The sequence below is a fragment of the Mirounga leonina genome, unplaced genomic scaffold, assembly GCF_011800145.1.
Source record: "Mirounga leonina isolate KUSES-001 unplaced genomic scaffold, KU_Mleo_1.0 Mir_165, whole genome shotgun sequence".
NCBI lineage: Eukaryota > Metazoa > Chordata > Mammalia > Carnivora > Phocidae > Mirounga > Mirounga leonina.
In genome coordinates, this window is record NW_023270415.1 from 5,886,045 (window position 1) to 5,908,488 (window position 22,444).

The following is a 22,444-nucleotide window of genomic DNA, read 5'->3' on the forward strand; positions in this document are numbered from 1 at the left end:
CCAGAAAGGAGGGTGAGGATGCCTATACTTCCCAAGCAGAGTGGGTCCATTACACAGTTGTACAAATCAAGGACAGTTAATGGATTTCTCTTTGTTTAATAAGTCTCTTTTTAAAAATTTTATTATGTTAATCACCACACATTACATCATTAGCTTTTGATGTAGTGTTCCATGATTCACTGTTTGCATATAACACCCAGTGCTCCATTCAGTACGTGCCCTCTTTAATACCCATCACCAGGCTAACCCATCCCTCCACCCTCCTCCCCTCTAGAACCCTCAGTTTTTTTCTCAGAGTCCATAGTCTCTCATGGTTCGTCTCCCCCACCGATTTCCACCCTCCTTCATTTCTCCCTTCTTACTATCTTTTTTCTTTTTTTTAACATGTAATGTATTATTTGTTTCAGAGGTACAGGTCTGTGATTCAAGTCTTACACAATTCACAGCGCTCTAATTCTGATGCTCAGAATTTGTTCCATTGCCCTCTAAACATTATCTGGAATGATGCAGGGTCTCATTAGCATTTGGAAACAAAGTAAAATGAACAACAACAAATAGTGAATAGAAAGGCCCAGAAGTGTAGCAACTTATTATCAGAATCATCCAAATGGTCTATATGCTGCCAGTGAAGACAAGTTTGACTATCCATTTTCCAGACCATATTCAATTTTATTTTGATTTTTAAAAAAGCTTAAGTTTTTCAGATATTTATTATAAACAAGGGCTTAGATTTAAGAAAACACTGTGTGAAAACAGTTGTAAATTGATATGAAAGTATGCTTTACATTGAGACACCTCTTTGGGTGGGAGTGGGGTACTCTTTGGATCTGAAGGGCAAAAATCTTTCATTCATAAACACTTCCCAAGCATCAACCGTGTACCAGTTACTATTCCAGGTGCTAAGAACACAGGCAAAATTGACTATAATCCTTGCCAAACACAGCTTATATTCTATTGGAAATACCGCATAAAATAGCATACTGAATGATGTCTGGGATAGGCAACTCTTCTCAGTCTTTTTGAACAAGTTTGCTCTACTTATGAAAATAGCAAATAGCCTTAAGATTATCTTGGTGATAAATTAATGATTGACTGGAATGACTACAGACTAACTGACTATATGACTGATGACTGTAGAATTAAGATGTAATTTATGCTGTTCAAGTTGGGGAAGAAAGGCATATGAAAGAAAGCAGATGTTTCCCTATAAGACACAAATTTTAAAAAGCTCAATTCTAATCAGTACCTTAAAACTTTTCAAAAGTATTGAACACAGGCCTTAGATTATGTCTATTTTTTTTGTAAATTACAATTATTAGAACTTGAAAAATGAAGTAATTGCTTTATTAAAGCATGTAAGATCAACTGTATAACTGTTCAAGTAATTGGTTAAGTTCAAAGGTTAGATTAGAGCCAATATTAATTCAGAAGACCATATAGTGTCTCATGTAAGGTGTCAAGGTCAAACAGTTTAAGTTAAAAAAAAAAAAGAAAAGAAAAAACGGGAAGGGATACCATGTATTAATTATGCACACTTACATGTGAACATGTTAATTTTCAAAAGGCCTATGAAGAATACCTCCAACTTTGTTACTGACTTAAGAATCCTAACTTGATGTTATAAATACATGTAATTATGGAATCCTAAGTGATCATAGCTTTTTAATCAGAAACACTGCCTTGATTTTATTGACTGATTTTAACATTATATTAGTAAGGCAGTCCACTTGGTCAGCTCTATGGCCACAGATAGTAACTCTGACTCAAGGTCATCACTCTGAGAATCAATTCATTAATGACCCACATGGCCCAATGAAACTACCAGAAATAAATTAATCAAGCCATACATATCTCTGATGGTATTTATAATAAAAGATAGTGCAAAACATTTTGAAATGTTAACATCTATTGGGCAAGAAAAATAACTTACCAGTCTTTGATTTAACCGCTTGTTTTCTTCTTCTTTCAACTGTAATGTCTGTAGGAGAAAAAAAGAGAGACCTGTGGTTTATCTCCTGTACCTTCTCAAATTGAAACTTAACTGTCAAAATTTCCTGAATCTTCACATTAATGTTCTGATCTAGTATGAAAAATTAGTGACTATATTCTTTTTTATGGGTCCTTTCCAACTGTTTTAATTATTTACAGGCTTAAGAGAGAAAATTAGAACAATTTTAGATACATTTACCTAAGCCTAGAGTTCTCAAGAGTTTAATATGCATTAGAATTACTTGTGGCACTTGTAAATATGCAGTAAATAGCTGAGATCTAACTCCAAAGACTCTGTAGGGGATAGACAGGAGATAGGGATAGGAATAGGTATGGCCTAAGAGGAGGATTCTGTAGTTGTAATACACACTACAGCTGATTCTGATAAAGGTGATCACACAACCCTTTAATAAAGAAAATGTAGAAAATCTTAAAAGCCTAAGGAATGAAAAGTGGTCTATGAACAAAGATATGTTAACTTTGAATCAAAATTATATATAACCTGGTAGTACAACTGGGAGGAAACCCCTTATTGTCAGTTTTTTCTTGTTCAATTAATCTCTAAAAAAACGCTTAACTTTTCTTCATTATTCATATTCTATTTTCACCCAATTCTAGAAAATATTTACCTTGCTTTTGAAATACATGAAGTTCGTATTTATGTTTTGCTGCATTCTGAATTATTATTGAATAAACCATTATTCCATATATTCATTTTATAAAGACCACCAATCTTTCTTACTGATAGAGACTTCATTTATTGGGAAGAAATGAAAATAAGAAAAGTAACCATTAAAAGATCTAATTTATAAACACAACTGGGTATGTTTTCAATACAAGGTTTATGTAACTGCATCCCCAGAGTGAACATAGCAAACATTGTATTTTAGGAAAGCAATTTACTTACTCGTTCTAACAGCATTATTCTCTGTTTTTCTTCAGATAGCATATGACTATTTTCTCTAAAAGAGAAGGATTTATTTTTGTTTAAGCTGGTTAAAATTCTGGACTTTACATTTTCCAGTAAGATTTGGAAATTTAACTATTAATACAGAGCACTTAAAGGTTTGTACTAAACTTTCAAAAGCAGACTGTTTAAATTAGGACACATTTCAAAGGTGTATATTCTTTGTACCAGGTCTTGAACCTAGATCTACAAACTGAAATTATAAGCAAAACTTTGTGCATGCATTTTTCCAGAGATAAGGTCTTCTGAATTTAAAATTTCCACCCCCCCCCCAGGGATTAAAAACCACTCTTCTTCCTATGTGTGGGGTTAATCCATGTTACCAATCAAGTGGTACTTCTTGGGTGGCTTTACCATTAAAACTAGAAACAAAACAAAATGCTACACGTCCTTGAGTAAGCTAAAGGACTTGAAGTTTTATTTTACAAAAAAATAAACCAAATATCAATAAAGACTTCAAAAGTACTACTAAATGGCTATAAATGTGCTAGTCACTGTGCCATGTGTGAATCTGCCCATCACACTAAAATACTCAAAAATTAGAAAAGAAAAAAAATGTAACAGGGTGTAGCCTTATATTTTTATTTTTACTACTAATGGGAAATAAAATTGAGACATTCAAAGTATAAAATATGATGATTTGATATACATACACATTGTAAAAGCAGACTCTCCACTGAGTTAACTAACACCTCCATCACTTACCTTTTTTGCAAGGCAGGGAGAACACTGAAATTCTACTCCCCTATCAAATTTCAAATATACAACACAGTGCTATCATTTACTGTCTACATGTTATATAAATCCTCAGGTCTTATTCATTTTGTAAGTGGAAGTTTGCAACCTTTTTCTCCCACCTCCCAGCTCTTGGCAACTACTTTTCTACTCTATGAGTTTGACTTCTTACTTAAGATTCTACAGGGGCGCCTGGGTGGCTCAATAGTTAAGCGTCTGCCTTTGGCTCAGGTCATGATCCCAGAGTCCTGGGATCGAGCCCCGCATCAGGTTCCCTGCTCTGTGGCAAGCCTGCTTCCCCCTCTCCTGCCCCACCCCCCCGCCGCTTGTGTTCCCTCTCTGGCTGTCTCTCTCTCTGTCAAATAAATAAAAATAAAATCTTAAAAAAAAAAAAAAAAGATTCTACATATAAGAGATACTATGCAGTATTTGTCTTTCTCTGTCTGGCTTATTTCATTTAGCATACTGGCCTCCAGTTTCATCCACAATGTTACAAAGGGCAGAATTTCCTTCTTTCTTATGGTTGAATAATAATCCATTATATATTTTTATTCACCATTTTCTTACCCATTTTCTTTATTCATCCATCGAGGAATACTTAGGATGTTTCCATATGTTGGCTACTGTGAATAATGCTGCAATGAACATGGGAGTACAAGAATCTGAGATAATGATTTCACTTCCTTTGCATGTATACACCCAGAGATGAGACTGCTGAATCATACGGCGGTTCTTTTAATTTCTTGAGGAAACTCCGTACTGTTTTCTATAGTGGCTGTCCCAGTTTACATTCCCACAAACGGTGCATGAGGGCTCCTTCTTCTCCACATCCTTGCCAGCATTTATTATCTATTGATTGTCTCTTTAATAACAGACATCCTGATAGATATGAGGTGACTGATATCTTGTGGTTTTGATTTGTATTTCCCTGATGATTAGTGACATGGAGCACCTTTTCATGTACTTGTTGGCCATCTGTATGCCATCACATCTATTTTTTTGCCCCCTGTTTAACTGGGTTGTTTCTTCGCTATTGAGTTGTGTGAATTCACTACGTATTTCAGACATTAATAATTTATCAGATATATGATTTGCAAATATTTTCTCCCATTCCACAGGTTTTTGCCTTTTCATTTTGTTGATGTACATAGAAGCTTTTTAGTTTGATGTAGTCCCACCTGTTTATCTTTGTTGCCTTTGCTTCCAGTGAAAAAGCCCAAAATCACTGCCAAGGCCAATGTCAAGGAACTCACCTCCTTTATTTTCTTCCATGAATTTTATGGTTTCAGGTCTTATGTTCAAATTTTTAATCCATTTTGAGGTGATTTTTGTGTATGATGTTAACACAGGGATCCAATTTCATTCTTCTGTATGTGGCTATCCAGTTTTCCCAGCACCATTTATTGAAGACACTATCCTTTCCCCATTAGTTTTCTTGGCTCCTTTGTCAAATTTTTGTTGCCTAACACGTGGGGATGTATTCCTGGAATCTCCATTCTGTTCCACTGAGCTATGTTTATGCCACCTGTTTGATTACCATAGCACTGTAGTACAGTTTGAAATCAGGAAGTGTGAGGTCTCCAGCTTTGTTCCTTTTACTCAAGATTGCTTTGGCTACTCAGAGTGTTTTGTAGTTTGATATGAATTTTAGGACTGCTCTTTTCTATTTCTGTGAGAAATGCCACTGGAATTTTGATAGGGATTGCATGAAATCTGCAGATTGCTTTGGTTAGTAGACATTTTAACAATATTAATCTTGCAATCCAAGAACACAGGATACCTTTCCATTTATTTTTGTGTCTTCTTCAATTTTACCAATGTCTTCTAGTTTCTCACTACAAATCTTTCACCTCCTTCGTTAAATTTATTCCTAGGTATTTTATTCTTTTGGATGCAATTGTAAATCGATTGTTCCTTCAAATCTCTGTTAGTTCATTGTTAGCATATAAAAACACTACTGATTTCATGTCCTGCAACTTTACTGAATTTATGATTAGTTTGAACAGTTTTTGGTGGTCTTTAGGGTTTTCTACATATAATGTCATGTCATCTGCAAAGAGTTAATTTTACTTCTTCCTTATTTGTTCGGGGTTTTTAAAATTTCCTTTTTTTGCCTAATTGCTCTGGCTATGGCTTCCAGTACACTGTTGAATAAAAGTGGCAGAGTGGGCATCTTTGTCTTATTCCTGATCTTAAAAACTTTCAGCTTTGCACTGGTGAGTATGATGTGGGTTTCTCATATATGGCCTTTATTATATTGAGGTACATTCATTCTATACCCACTTCTGTTAAGAGTTTTTATCATGAAAGGACATTGGAAATTTTGTCAAGGGCTTTTTCTTCATATATTGCAATGATTAAATGATTGTCATCCTTCATTTTGTTAATGTGATATATCACACTGATTTGCAGATATTGAGCTACCCTTGTATTCCTGGAATAAATCCCACTTGATCATGGTGTATGCTTTTTATTTTTTAATATTTTATTTATTTATTTGAGAGAGAGAGTGAGAGAGAGCACGAGTGGGATGAAGGGCAGAGGGAGAAGCAGACTCCCAGGTGAGCAGGGAGCCCGATGAGGGACTTGATCCTGGGACTCAGGGATCATGACCTGAGCTGATGGCAGACACTTAATCGACGGAGCCACCCAGGTACCCTGCATGCTCCTCTTAATGTACTGCTGAATTCAGTTTACTAATATTTTGCTGAGAATTTCTGCATCTGTTCATTAGGAATATTGCTCTGTATTTTTCTTGTCCTTCCTTTGTCAGGTTTTGGTATCAGGGTAATGCTGGCTTCATATAATAACTTCAATAGAGTTCTTTCCTCTTCTACGTTTTAGAAGAGTTTCAGGAAGTTTGGTATTAGTTCTTCTTTAAAAAAATGTTTGATAGAATTCACCAATGAAGCCATCTCGTCCTTGACTTTTCTTTGCGGGGAGGTTTCTGATTACAGATTCAATCTCCTTACTATTAATTGGCCTGTTGAGATTTTCCATTTCTTCATGACTCAGTCTTGTTTGGTTGTATGTTTCTAGGAATGTAGCCATATATTCTAGATTGTCCAATTTGTTGGGAATAATTGTACATAGTAATCTCTTACGATTCTTTGTATGTCTGGTATTAGCGGTAATGTAGTGTTGTAATTTAATGTTTTAAATTCTTCTGCATGTGTAATTCCCCAATTACATTTTAAGCAACTTGAATGAGGCAGGAATTTTATCTTCTAAACGTTAATTCTTGTAGGAAGAGGCTTTGCCTAACATAAAGTCACAAAGACTCATAATTCTAGCTTTTACATTTAAGTCCGTGATCCATTTTGTTAATTTGTCTTATAAGATAAATAGAAGATCTAATTTCATTCTTTTGCACGTGGATATCCAACTGTCCCAGCACCATTTATTGAAAATGCTATTATTTCTCCATTGAATGGTCTTGGCACCTTGGACCATAATGCAAAGGTTCAATTGACTATAAATATTAAGGGCTTATTTCTGGACTCTCAATTCTATTTCAATGATCTCTAAACATATACATTCATATATATACACACACATATAGATCAGGCTACCACCATACTGTCTTGATTGCCCTAGCTTTTCATTAATTTTTGTAATAAGGACATGTGCGTTTCCAACTTCATTCTTTTTTGCATATTGTTTTGGTTAGAGTTCACTGCACTTCCATATGAATTTTAGGATCCATTGTCCACTTCTGCAAAAAAGGCATATTTCAACAGCAATACTGTGTTGAATCTGCAGATCACAAGAGTATTGCTACCTCAAGAAGATTAAGTCGTCTTTTTTTTTTTTTTTTTAAAGATTTCATTTTTAAGTAATCTCTACACCCAACTTGGGGCTTGAACTCACAACCCTGAGATCAAGAGTAGTATGCTCTACCGACTGAGCCAGCCAGGTGCTCCAAGATTAAATCTTCCAATCAATGAACATGGGATGTCTTTTTAGGTCTTCAATTTTGTTCAATAATGTTTTGTAACCTTCAAAACATTGTATGAGTCTTGAACTTCTTTTGTTAAACTTACTCTTAAGTATTTAGATTTCTAGTGAAATTCTTGGGTGTGTCAATATACAAGATCATGTTATAGATACCAATAGAGACAGTTTTATTTCTTCCCTTCCAATATGGAATGGATGCCTATAATTTCTTTTCCTTGCCTGAGTGCCCTTTATAGGAGAACCTCAACTGATCTTTTTCTTCTTGATTTTTAGGGGAAAAGCCTTCTTCTTTCATCACTGAATATGATCTTATTTGTGGGCTTTCTTAGATGCCTTTTATTAAGTTGAGGAAGTTCTCTTCAACACTTCAATATTGAGTGTTTAAATGCTTTCTCTTTATTGATATTGATATGATATATTACATAAACTAATTTTTAAATATTCAGCCAATATTGCATTCCTGGGATAATCCCAGTAAGAATCCCTTTTACGTATTGCTGGATTTGGTCTATTAGTATTTTGTTGAGAATATTTGAGTTTATAGTTATATTTTCTTAGAGTATTAGAACTGAATTTGATGTGGATTTCTCACTCAGTAGGACTTGGAAGGGTTCTAAGATTTTAACTCCTAAGGAGTTTAATGCCAGTTCTGATATTGCTTATCTAGAGAAGGAACTTGAAGAATGACTGCTAAACTACTATTTTTTTTTTTAAAGATTTTATTTATTTATTTGAGAGAGAGAATGAGAGAGAGCATGAGAGGGAAGAGGGTCGAGGGAGAAGCAGACTCCCCGCTGAGCAGGGAGCCCAATGCGGGACTCGATCCAGGGACTCCAGGATCATGACCTGAGCCGAAGGCAGTCGCTTAACCAACTGAGCCACCCAGGCGCCCTAAACTACTATTTTTAATTTTTATAAAATAAACAGTTAATTATTTAGACTTTCTAAAGTCACACAAATAGAAACACAAATAGAAAATTAAGGGGGAACTTCTAAAGTAGGCTGAAATAAGTAGAAACCCAGCACATTTAACAAGCCAATTAGAAAAGAACCAAGCTGGCATTACTAGACCTAGCTTCAATTTTCTTTTTCTTAGTTTAACTGAGGTTTAATAATTGATATGCAAATATCTGCACACATTTCATGTACACATCTTGATGAGTCTAGACACATGCATACACCCATGATACCACCACCACAACCAAGGAACTAGATATATCCATCAAATTAAAAAAATTTCTGTGTGTGTGTATAAGAGAGAGTGACAGAGAAAAAGGGAGAGAGAAATTTTGATGTAACACTTAGTAGTCTTTTCCTTGTGCTTCCCTACTCCACATTCAAAGTAGTCTACTTTAAGAAATACTTTATGTTAAGAAATCTTTAGTCTTTAATACATCTGTAATATTTTTTGGTATATAATATAAAATATAGGTTACCCTCCACCAACAGGTAACCAGTTACTCCAATATCTCACGTCTTTTTCCAAACTGATTTAAAATGCCATCAATTTCCATACATCCATGGGTTTATTCGACAACCAATTCTAGTAATCTATTTACCCGTGACTTTATCAACAATATACAGAATTAATTATCATCTACAGCTTAAGACTATATCTTAACATCCAGCAGGATAAATTCCTACTCACTGATATTTCCTGAAAATGTTATCAACTGTTTTTTTGCACATTTATTTTTCTATATGAATTTTAACATCCAACATCAAATTTTACCTACTTATCCTGTTGAAATTTTAGTTGGGTATAAATAACTGAATAAGTCTGATGAGAAAACAGTATCTTTGCAACACTGTACTTCCATCCATCTTTAACTTCTAAGCCTTTAAATACCTTTCATAAAGTTCTACAGCTTTCTCCACAAGGGTCTTGCACATTTTTTTGTTAAATTCATTACTAACAAATTATTTCCTTAAATTTTCATTGGGATCTCATACACACACATACATGTATACATATACAAATACATATATGTATATATACACACATACAAATATATATATTCAAATCAGCTTTTGCTGGTAAATATATGCAAACTGCTCTATTTTGATATATTTATGACATACACTCTGATGTAGTCTTATTACTTTTAATAGTTTGTTAGGTCTATGTGGTTTGAAAAGGAAATTATCATGAACTCGTGACAGTTAAGACTTTACTTGCCAATTTTTACTGTTTATTGTCTTGCAGAATGATCATGGTGACAGCTGGCATTCTTCCTAAAATTATGGAAAATGCTTCTAAATGTTTCAACATTAAATATAATGTTTGCTGTAAGTGTCTCATGTATACTCTCTCAAACTAACAAAGTTCCCCTCTATTCCTAGATTGCTAAGATTTTTTTTTTTTTTGAAGATTGATTTATTTGTGAGAGAGAGAGAGAGAGAGAGCACAAGCAGGGGGAGTGGAAGGCAGAGGGAGAAGCAGGCTCCCCGCTGAGCAGGGAGCCCAATGCGGGACTCGATCCCAGGAGCCCGGGATAATGACCTGAGCCAAAGGCAGACCTGCCCAATCAACTGAGCCACCCAGGCGTCCCTAAAAAAATATTTTTAATGGACACAGACTTTTATCAGTTGTTATTTCTGTATCTAGATGATCACATAATCCTTTCCATGTGATCAGTGAATTTGGTTACACTGAGATATTCTGAGGTTTAATTATTATTATATTCCTGAAATATTCCATTGAGTCATGATGATCATCTTAATACTCCATTGTATTTGAAATGCTGAAATTGTCTTTTGGATTTTTTACACCTATAATAACAAAAATGAGATTAACCTTTATCTTCTGTATAATTTTTAAAACCATACCTGTGGTTATGGTTCTATTCATTCCACATATTTACTTATACCTTCATTTTGCTTGATATTTCATTTATCATGGCTCATATACTTTTATCAATTTCATTTTCTAATACATATACTAGAGATTATATAATTCTTCCAGTGTTACCACCTTCATTATATCTCATTTTTTTGATACTTTTGTTCAGATTTAAGTAACTAAATTTCCATTTTCTTCTCAATACCTATATTGAATATATAGGTATTCAAATTTCCAAATGTATAAACTTCTATTTTTGTTACAGGTTTTCAATTGCTTATGTTTAGTGGCTGGAATTATATCAATATTTCGAACTTTGAGACTTCCTTTGTGATTTGGTATATAGTGAATTTTCTTAACTGTTTCTCTATTGCTTTATTTTTTACTTCACTGTATCCTGAGAGGAAGGTCTACTGTTACTGTGGCTCTGAAAAATTCTCATTCTAGTTTTAATCCATTTTTCATTCATACACAATTGATCAAAGTCACATTTTCAAGCATCTACAAGTTAACAACCAATTGCTTACGGTAAAATTGTGCCCTCTCTACATGTGAAACTTTTTCTTAAACTTATAAAAAACTTTTGCTTTGAATGGCTTATATATTTTTTTCCCTTATCATTTTTCTTTACGTGCTTCTCATATGTAGAGTTCACTGGATGCTTTTTTTTTTTTAAGAGGTTTTGTTGTGGTAGGTCAGTTAGCTTTTCATCACATGTTTTGACTTATTTTTGTCATTTATGTTTTCTAATTACCATGGGCTCTTCAGAGGTTTGTGCCTTGCCTTTTTGAATTAGTTTATTTGCTCCATTTTTCACTTACATTCTTAAAACCTTGTATCTTCCCCAAACTCAAGTTAACCAGTTTCTACTCCTTTCTTTTAAACCAAACAGAAAGCTGAATACATTTTTACTTTTTAAAAAACTCCTTTGCCTTCCCCCACCCAATACACTCATCAAAATAAATATATTTATTACTATAGTAATGCCTTTTCCTCCTAGGTAGTGGACTTCAAAATTTAAACACTTCCTATAAATAAAATAGCTTGACACTACTGCAGTGATCCTGATCTTGGCAGCCTATGAAAAGTTTGGTGCACTTATAAAGTATGAAAACATGCCAAAGTGATTCATATATTTACACAAGCAGCAGTATGAAGATATTTTTCATATTTTTAGATTAAAGGAATTTAAATGCACAATTTTCAGATACATGGGCTGTGGGCAACCAGTAGTGCTACCATATTTCCTATCTTTAGAGCTTTCAGCTTAGGAAAGTGCACACTAGTGGTTTAAAAGCCTGTATTACTTAAGGAAGTTGAAGACATAATGTACTTACTGTACAGACATCATGCTTGTCTCCATTGCTGGATCCACTTTTCCTTCATCTTGTGTTTCCATGGCTGATCTCTCTGCTTCACCTGGGAGTTCAGGTGCACAAGCTCCATAAAGTTCTGGGGCTGCAGCTACATACGCTGAAGGAACAAAACTGCTACTACGCAACTTACTGACTTCTTCTTCAAGTTTTTTCTTTTCCTCAAGCAAACGAGCTCGATCTTCAGATAGTGACTCTATCAAATCTGAAGGCCCCCAAGTTGAAATAACATTATAAAACATTTCATGTGATTTTTAAATTTTAAAATGGAGTTAAAAATATATTGTGAAACATTACTAACCTTTATCTCGCTCTTGCTGTTGCATTGTACTTTTCAACTTATCGCTAAGATCATTGATTATATTTTCTTTTCTCATTTTCTCTCTTGTTAAAACAGTGTTAAAATTGGTCTGGAACAAGAGAATGATAACTACTTAAATTACCTGCATGTACACAGCATCTAGGACTAAAGAAACTAGCAAATATTTTTGTATGGTGCATCTGTATGTGGAGAAGGTAAAGTGCAATTCACAAATGATGTTCATTTTTTAATAACAATACTCTACTGTGGTAAATACAATGTGACTGTGCTGTCCTGAGGTTCCATATTAAGATACGCTCCAATTTAATACCTTGAAAATGAATGCTATTTTTTTTTTTTTTAACGATTTTATTTATTTGACAGAGAGAGGGAACACAAGCAGGGGGAGCAGGAGAGGGAGAAGCAAGCTTCCTGCAGAGCAGGGAGCCCGATGCGGAGCTTAATCCCAGGACCCCGGGATCCTGACCTGAGCCGAAGGCAGACGCTTAATGACTGAGCCACCCAGGCACCCCGAATTCTATTTTCTCATTATTGTCTACATATTTATTGTCAAAGGAAAAGCACTAATAGATCATTTTATTTTTTTTTTTAGGCAGGTCACCGGTGACCTGAGATGCATTTTTTTTTTAGATTTTATTTATTTATTTGCCACAGACAGAGAGAGAGCACATGCAGGGGGAGCAGCAGGCAGAGGGAGAGGGAGAAGCAGACTCCCCACTGAGCAAGGAGCCCGATGTGGGACTCAATCCCAGGACCCTGGGATCATGACCTGAGCCGAAGGCAGACACTTAACAGACTGAGCCACCCAGGTGTCCCTAACAGAGGATTTTAAAATTGGGAAGAAAGAAAGAAAACAAGTGCTGTTATACACTTCATTTTTTCTTTAATACCCTTCCTGCTTCTGGAATCTTCCTTTTGTCTTTAGCTAAGTCTTGATTACCACAGTATATTTTATAGAGATGACTTTATCCCATCATCTTCTCCTTTCTGGATATTTGCAATAGACACTGCACATCTGGTTAATAATTACTGGACTTATTACTCTTTAATTTTTTATAAATACCTTCCTACTGTGAAGCTCATGTATCAAAGTGCCTACTGATTGCATAAGCCCATCTGGCAATTCTAACTGCAGTTTCTTTTATAAAGATGACCGAATTGTTAACAATTTCATTAATAAGATCTCCATTAAGATCTTCTTTAAACTTAAAAGCAATAGATGAATGGTAAATGATCTAAATTGACTCTTCCCATCTGCCCAGCATTTCCAATTCCAAAATTAATAATCTATGATCCTTCAATGTATAATGCCAATAATGCTAAAAACTGGGAGACTTAATAAGAATATGGCATTTTTAGATCAAAATTAGTTAATTCATTAAAGATTGAGTTAAATATCATTTCTAGCCAGAAAGCATACATGGAGATGCCTCGAACATTTATGATGCTAAGCCATTTCTCTATGTATTATGTATGTATAGAAAATAAGCATTTATAATAGTGTGTTTTAGTCAGTTAATTCATCCCAAATATTTATAATAGCATATTTCAGCCAATTAATTCGTCCCCTACTTAATTTTGGAAATCAAAAATTGGGGATTAGCTCACAAAAGAGCACACAGAGAAAGAAAATGAATGAAAGATACATTTTATGTAGAATGAATCATACGAAGGAATGTACAACCTCAGATTTTTAAAAACAGAGACATCATTAATGATCTCTTCACTAGTAATTCTTACTTAGAACTGGCTGCTACTCCACCTCCCTGAACACTTAATTTTGCTGGCTTCCATAAAGCCACACTTTTCCTTTTTCTCGTTACTCTTTCTCATTCCCCGTTTCAGGCTCTTCTTTCTTTCCCCAGGCCTTAAAATGTAAAGTTCCTACAGGTTTTGAACTATACTTCTATACTTTTCTTGAATTCTACAGACATTAATGTAATTCACACCATTACAAGAAAAGGAAAATACCACATACGTTAAACAAATGTGTATATCAACTGTAATATGTTACCTGTTTCAGAAAAGCATTCCCTGGGGTAAAAAAAGCAGGTCACTACTCTCCCTGGCCTGAGCTGTCACAGCAGACACCCACTGTCCCCACAGTTGCCCATGTTTGGCAAATCTCCATTCTTTCTCCCCACACCAGTGGACAATCCTGATTAAGTATAAATCCAACTGTGGCATTCCTTTATTTTCTCTCCAGGTGCCTGAGGTGAAGCACAAGCTCCCGAACAAGGCAACCTAGTCCTTAGTGGTCTGTGCCCCTGCTTCCCTCACCAGCTTTACCCTCTCCCCATTCCTCAATATTATTAATAAAGTGAATCAGCAAAATTCAACAGTAGATCATGATTATGTACCACCAGCCTGTCACATGGATAAAAATTATAGAAAGTAAAAGAAATTTGTACTGATCAGCATGTAATTTATAATAAAATTTGAGCGCTTAGGGGGAAAAATTCAAATATCATGTGTGAAGTAGGAGAAGCACTTTCATTTTACAAAAAACTAATCTGAATCAAAAATGCTTTTATCATGAAGATATTTAATAAATATAATCAGGGTTAATGTAGGAAAATCATATCTAAGATGTAAGATGCCCTCAGTTACACACAAAAAAATTATATTTGTTAATTTATGTTTGTCTTCTTTAGACCTGAAATAAATGAAACAAGGGTGGGGGACCATACCTGTTGTTCAGCAATCAGAGATGTTCGAACATTTTGCATTTCTTCATTCTTTCTTTTTTCTTGCTCTTCAAGTTGTTCTAGAAACTTTGCCTTTTCTTCCTGAAGCTTTTCTTGAAGTTCAGCAACTAGGCTTGAAGAATCTTCTCTGGTAGATTCAATGGCAAGACTTGGAAATTACATACAGTATTAAATTTTTTTGAAAATAACATATAATCACAAATATACCAAATATCACAATTAGTTGACATCAGAAAGGCTATGTATCTTCCTTAAACCTAACAGTAATTAATTGCTGTTAGAGATATTTCTATGTAACCCACCACCCTTTTTATCTACCAAGGAAAGGGAAGCAAGTAAAAGGGAAAAGTTTAACAGAGATTATATACGTGTGATACCAACATGGTGAATGACTATAATGATTATATTTGATAAATTCAGGATAACCTGCTTCTACCAGCATTGGCAATGTTTTCAATATAAAAAATCAATATGCCTCTCAAGAGCTCAGCTTCAAATGTCGGTTCTGCTAATCCCAGAACTGTAATGTACATGAGAGAGAAAGAAAAAAAGAAACACATACGTGAGGATCACATATATTGAAAAGTCCTTCTTAATTTTTTAAATAGGCTTTGGTTCATTTTGTTAACTAATGAACAAGTAACACAAAACTAAAAAGGAACTTAAATGTTCACACAGCAAATCTACATATTTATAATTCATATTCACCTCCCTCAAAACTAGCTACCCCCTAAGGGGTTGCTGACAAAGCACCAGAGGTAAGAGAAGAGGACAAGGCAAGGAGAAATAGCAAAAACACAAGTAATAAGTATTGTAATTTCTGATATAGAAGTTAATTTTATCTGCTTTCAACCTAATAACCTTTTACATCAAAAAAGTTTGCCCATGAAGTAGATAATTCCACTAAAGGAGTTATAAATATGTTAAACCATGGGAATGAGGCTGCCATGTTAGCAAATATTCCCAAACTGTTTTAGTGATTAAGTCAACTGACTGCTTTAAATGTACATTTACACAATTTTAAATTACACTTTAATGTTTTTGAAATCAGGAGGCATACTGAAGATTTTTAAAATTTACTTGAGAGAGAGAGAGAGAGAGAGAGAGAGAGAAAGAGTGGGAGGAGCACAGGGAGACGGACAAGCAGACTCTGCTCTGAGGGTGGAGCCTGATGCAGGGCTGCATCCCACGAGCCTGACATTATGACCTGAGCTGAAATCAGGAGTCCGATGCTCAACCAGACACTCGACCCAATGAGCCACCCAGGTGCCCCTTGGAATCAAAGAGGCATTTTCTAGTCAATGTAGATTTTATTCCTGATGTAATTTCATAATCTATAAAATTATCATACTATTAATATTATAGCAATTGATAATCACACAAAGAATTATTGTGATTCTTTTATTCAGTCTTCCAAACTTACTGATAAAATCTAGTAATTCTTATCAATTTGCTGCCCATTTTCTTCTAAGGGATGGTTTTAAATGGCCAAACATGAAATATGCAGTTAGAGATATATTACCTCTACCAAAGTCTGAGACTTCTTAGTTTACAGAAAGATTTCAACTGGGGAAGCACCTAATCCCTTATGCAGTAGAAAGTATAAGGTGGAAGATCTGTTTTCAAAGTTTTTCCTGTAGGGCTAGAGGAGAGGAGTATAGAAGGTAAAAATTATAGCACAGATGGAAACCTGACAAGCTACATAAATCAAAGTGTTACTCAGGAACTAGAATATAAATATGGACTCAACATAGTAACAAAGTGTTAAGGATTAAAATTGGTATAGGCAGGGTTTAGGTATTAGGTTTTCTTCAATACTATTTGGCTAATGTCTACCTTTGGCAAGTAAGAGATATACTTTGAAGAATTATCCCTACAGTTACAGGATAGGTGAACTGTTACGGGAAAAACAAAAAGCCAGGTTTCAGGCAAGTAAGCAAGGTGACCACAGTGAGGAATGAAGTTAGAGAAGGGAGCGGGGGGGGGGGGGGGGAGTCATTTCATGAACAGAAAACATTTTGGATTTTATTAGCAGTACAGCATAAAGTCATTAAAGAACTTTGTCTAGAGAGAATGACAGAATACAAATTTAGGTTTGTAAAAGACTGCTGTGAGGATGTTGGTAAGAATAATGGAGCACAGTAACAAAGTAAGAAGGAGAGAAGGTTTCAGTATGAGAAACGATGCTAAGAATCCTGTTTTTGTGTGTGTGTGTTATGCACAACAATGGGTAGTACTTATAATTTCTAGGTGTCTTGTAACTTTGGGTTGCCTGGTGCACCCTGGGGAAGTGTTACTTTTACTTCAAGTGTCAGTGCTGTGCTAGGATGAGGCAGGTTGGGGAGAAGATAGTTCTAGGCACACAAGAATGTGCAGACATCATTGTCTCTTTGTAAATACACTATCATTCCAAATACCCAGAATATTAAGTAACTGCCTTCGGCTCAGGTCATGATCCTGGGGTCCTGGCATCAAGTCCCGCATCGGGTTCCCTGCTCAGCAGGGAGTCTGCTTCTCTCTCTAACCCTCCCTCCTCTCATGTGCTCTCTCTCAAATAAGTAAAATCTTAAAAAAATAAACAAACAAACAAACAAAAAAACATTGAACCAAATACCCAGAATGAGCACATTAAATGATTAGGTATATGCTGACTCATAGGGTAAAAGACTTTTGGTGGCAAAAGCAAATAAAGGAGAGCTTAAGACACAAAGAACAATCAATCATACTGTGTTGGGGACAGGGGTTTCTTGTGGTTGTATATGCTATGTCACATTGTTTGAGGATCCCATTAGAAAAGGTTCCAGGGAACTGTTAGCCACATCATTCTGTTGTATTTTATACTACTCTATGACCTCAAATGACTCTGTCATCAGGGGGAATTAACCCTAGCAATGAAATAGTAACAGCTAGAGTAAGTTTTGTTTCTTATAGCACCATGGCCACACTTTCTTTGGGGACTAAGGAGATAGGTGTGTGCTGAGTGGGAGGGAAGGCATGAGGAAAAGGTTATAGTATTTCATAATTAAGAATACTATTTGATCTAGCAATGCTGGCATAGAAACCTAAGAAATTTATCAATACAGGTTGCTCCCCCCAATCTAAACTTACATAATCCTGTCTTATATTATTAATACCCTAAAACAGCCTGGAAATTAGAACTGAAGGAAGCAAACACATTTGTTGTCAGTTGGAAATTTCTATACTCTTACACAGAACCTGAAATAAATCATTTCTGGTTGATAGGTTACCCCACCATTAATAAATTAGTGTATGCTAGCCAAAGATTCTATTATACCCAACATTTCTAGGACCTAGAAAATCTGCGCTGGATACAAACTAGACTGTCATGATGCTTGAACTATCTCTTATCATTAACTATATTAGATTTGGGCCTAGTAAACAATATATTGTTTATTGTGGGTTTTTAAAATTTTTTTGAGATTAAAATTATAAAACTGAAATGCTTCTCCTGTACTCACCCAGATCTACATCAACTACTCCCTGGAGGCACAGCTATGAACAGTGTAGTAGGTACATTTGCAAACAACACAGACACACACACACACACACACACACACACATTCTCTGCACTCATTTTCTTTGTACACAGGAGTATGAGAAAGCCCTTTCCCCTACTAAAAGTAACGTGTATTACTGATTAAATTTTTCCCAGATATATAGGAAAAAAATGTATTTTACTTTAATTTTGCATTTCCTTAATCCTAGATAGACCGAAAAGCTATTCACATACTGGCTATTTGTACTTCTTCATTGATCTGGCTGTTCATATCCTCTGTCCATTTTTCTAATGAATACCCTGCCTTTTCCTCACTGACTTGTGGGAGTTCTTTAACATTACAGATACAATTAATACTCTTATTTATATCTCGCTGATGCTTCTCCCATGTAGTTGGTCTCTCCATGCTGCTTCTGGCATATGCGCAGCCAACCAAGCAGTGGAAAGCAGGGAGGTGTGCTGGACCATGTCATCACCTCAGCATCATTTCTTCTCAAAGATTTCCTCATTCTTTTTCAACTGTTTCTTCTGCATGACAGAGAAGCCTAGAACTATGTTGCCCAGAACCCCCTTCCCAATAAGTTCTGAGTTCAAGTTTGCCAACGAAAGATACCCACACAAGATCTGGAAGGCTAAGAGAAAGAGAGTTTGTCATTCTGTAGAAGTGGCTACGACCAGCTATGTGGGCTGTTAAGTTCATGAGGGGTTTCCAAGTGAACTACCTGCACTGGTGCCACAGCAGACAATTGGTAGACGTCTCCAAGAAACTGTAGCAATTTTCTGACTAGCCACACACTTTTGGTGCTTCAGATGGCTTTGAACCTACAGATTTCCAGGTCTTGGGCAGCAACTCGTTTACCACGTCCCTCCCTTAGGTCTCCCCAAATTCATATAAGTTCTAATTCTAATATTAAACCCTTTAATCCTGAAAGATTTAAAAGAGATTCTGTTTTCTAAATTCAATACTGACAGATACAAATATGATCCTTGGGGAAAAAAAGCATAAAGACAGGAATCTGGAATTGATTCTCTGATCTGTTTCGATCTGAAGGCAGTGATGACCTCACTGTCAGTGCAAAATGGAACTCTGGCAGATGAGGGCATTCTATGGCAGAACAGCTGATACCTATAGCTATGTGCATCAGGTGACTAAAGGTGGCAAGGTTTTAGAAATGCCACAGCTGTCCCTACCAATCCCACCAAGCCTTCCTTGACAGCAGCAGCAGCCTTTACTCCCTCATCTGAAAAGATTAGTGTCACCTTGACTGAGGTTCCCATCTCAACAAGCTGATCCTTCTCAACTGGCTCCCATACTATTTAATTACTTCGACTCATCTCTACTTTCAAATCCCCAGGTCCCAGGGGAGATGAAAATCTAACCAAGAAGGAGTTGCAACTGCAAAATTTTCCATTTGTTTTGGTAGCAATATAGGAAATACGTATGGGGATAGATCCAATAGGAGTTAGAAAAGGCAAACATAATGGTAACTTGGGCCAGTATTATCTGTATGGATACAATAATCAGAGACTCTAGATTCAATGTTAACAGTTTGCTAGATTTATTGCCTGAAACCTGGATCTAATGGCCAATGTCAAAAGAAAATAAGATGCAAAGATGAGATATTCTAGACCACACACAGGCAAACAATGGCCTGCAGGCCAGATCCAGCCTTTATCTGTTTGTGTAAAGTTTTACTGCAACACAGCCACACCCATCCATTTACACTGTCTCACTTCTCTCTGGCTAGTTGAGTAACATGGATAGAAACCATATCACCCACAAAGCCTAATATATTTACAATGTGGCCCTTTACACAAAGTTTGCCAACCAATCTCTGTATCAATGATTCTCAAAGTGTGATCCACAGAACTTTGACTAGAAACACTTTCAAGGGATCAGTAATATCAAAACTATTTTCATAAGATGATATTTGTCTCTTACACCTTGTTGACATTTGCACATATGATAAAATCGCTGACACCTTAACAAATTAAAGACGATAGTGCCAAACCGTACTTTTAGTCATTGTTTCTTTATACCGACGCACTCAAAGTGTAAAAGAAAAAGGCAGATTTTGCAATATCCATGATATAGTAAGAATTATTATTACTGAATCCTGACCACTGAGTATGCACCTTTTTAGTATTCAGTGTGATGAAATGAGTACATATAAAGCACTTCAGCCACTTACAGAAGTATGTCTGTCTCTCAGAAAACTACTTGTATAATTGCTTTGCTGTGTGCTGAATTAGCTACATTTTTCATGCTCTACTATTTCTATTTGAAAAACGACAATCTCTGGTTATTTAGATTTGGGTTTTCAACAGACATTTTCTCAAAAATGACCAATGTGAGCTTGTTACTTCAATTAACAACTGACAGAATTTGTTACCAATGGTAAAATGTGATTCTCTAAAAATAAATTAAAATTTTAGAAACCTTGAGGCGCCTGGCTGACTCAGTCGGTAGAGCATGTGATTCTTGATTTCAGGGTCATGAGTTCGAGCCCCACTTTGGGCACAGAAATTATTTAAAAACAAAAACCAAAAAACCAAAGAGAAAAAAAAATCTTGTACCTGCCACTATGAACTTGAGAGCCTTCCAGTACTTAAGATCTTTCTCATAAAATTGGTAGGTATACTAACACAACTGATTTTTCTTTCAATAAAATAAGTCAGTATTTACAAGATCTGCATAACTCAGTGAACCAGTGTTTTTCATATGGACAATTCATTGTGCTACAAAATTATGCATGAGTAAAATAGCCACTCAAAGTGCAAGGCAGTTCAATAGATATTAGCATAAACAGCATGAAAAAAATCCATTTGATAGCTTCATATTCTATCCTGAAACTAATGTTTAAGAAATTATAATTTGTTGGATTTTGATTTAGTATCAAGGAAATGTCCACAAGTATCTGAAAAGGTTATTGAAATACTCCTCTTTTCCAATTACACGTAAGTTAAAGACTCTATTTTTATCATACATTAATCAAAAGATACTGCAATAGATTTGATGTAGAAGCAGATATGAGAATCCATTAAGCCAAACATTAAAGAGATATGCAAATATATAAAACAAATGGCACTCTTCTCACTTATTTTCATTTTAGAAAATAGTTCTTAAAGAACACATTTACTGATCCTTGGTCTTGAGGAATGCATCCAAAGAATGATGGTGATAGGCATTGTGGAAGAGATTTATTATTTATATCCCGGGAGGGTCCAGAGATATTGCCCTTCAACAAGGCTTTAAGAAATTCAACTTCAAAAAGCTCTATAGTGGTACTCTGCAGGAAAGGGATAGCAGAGGGAGATGAAATCACTGAAATTCAATGAATTTAATGAAGTCAAATTCTTACTCTTTGCAGATAATATAATACTTTATGTGGAAAACCCAAAAGACTCCACCCCAAAATTCCTAGAACTCTCCAGGAATTCAGTAACGTGGCAGGATATAAAATCAATGCACAGAAATCAGCTGCATTTCTATACACCAACAATACAGAAGAAAGAGAAATTAAGGAGTCAATCCCATTGACAATTGCACCAAAAACCATAAGATACCTAGGAATAAATCTAACCAAAGAGGCAAAGAATCTGTACTCAGAAAACTATAGAATACTCATGAATGAAATTGAGGAAGACACAAAGAAATGGAAAAATGTTCCATGCTCATGGACTGGAAGAACAAATATTGTGAAAATGTCTAAGCTACCTAGAGCAATCTATACATTCAATGCAATCCCCATCAAAATACCATCAACTCTTTTTAAAGAAATGGAGCAAATAATCCTAAAATTTGTATGGAACCAGAAAAGATCCCGAATAGCCAGGGGAACGTTGAAAAAGAAAACCAGGGCGCCTGGGTGGCTCAGTTGGTTGAGCGACTGCCTTCAGCTCAGGTCATGATCCTGGAGTCCCTGGATCGAGTCCCGCATCGGGCTCCCTGCTCGGCAAGGAGCCTGCTTCTCCCTCTAACCCTCCCCCCTGTCATGTACTCTCTCTCTCTCTCTCATTCTCGCTCTCTCAAA

General features: G+C 35.6%; 1 protein-coding gene across 6 annotated transcripts in view; it reads right to left on the reverse strand.

Annotated features, from left to right (window-relative positions):
* RB1CC1 (RB1 inducible coiled-coil 1) overlaps positions 1-22,444 on the reverse strand; it is a 93,158-nt gene that overhangs the window by 8,566 nt on the left and 62,148 nt on the right. For 5 of the 6 annotated variants that reach the window (XM_035011143.1, XM_035011148.1, XM_035011146.1 and 2 more), the window contains 5 exons: positions 14,876-15,041; positions 12,165-12,273; positions 11,828-12,068; positions 2,897-2,951; positions 1,931-1,978 (listed from right to left, as the gene is read on the reverse strand). In XM_035011143.1, coding sequence (XP_034867034.1) covers positions 1,931-1,978; positions 2,897-2,951; positions 11,828-12,068; positions 12,165-12,273; positions 14,876-15,041 — 619 coding nt within the window. The remainder of the gene's footprint in view (positions 1-1,930; positions 1,979-2,896; positions 2,952-11,827; positions 12,069-12,164; positions 12,274-14,875; positions 15,042-22,444) is intronic. The other variant, XM_035011149.1, reaches the window with a different exon arrangement.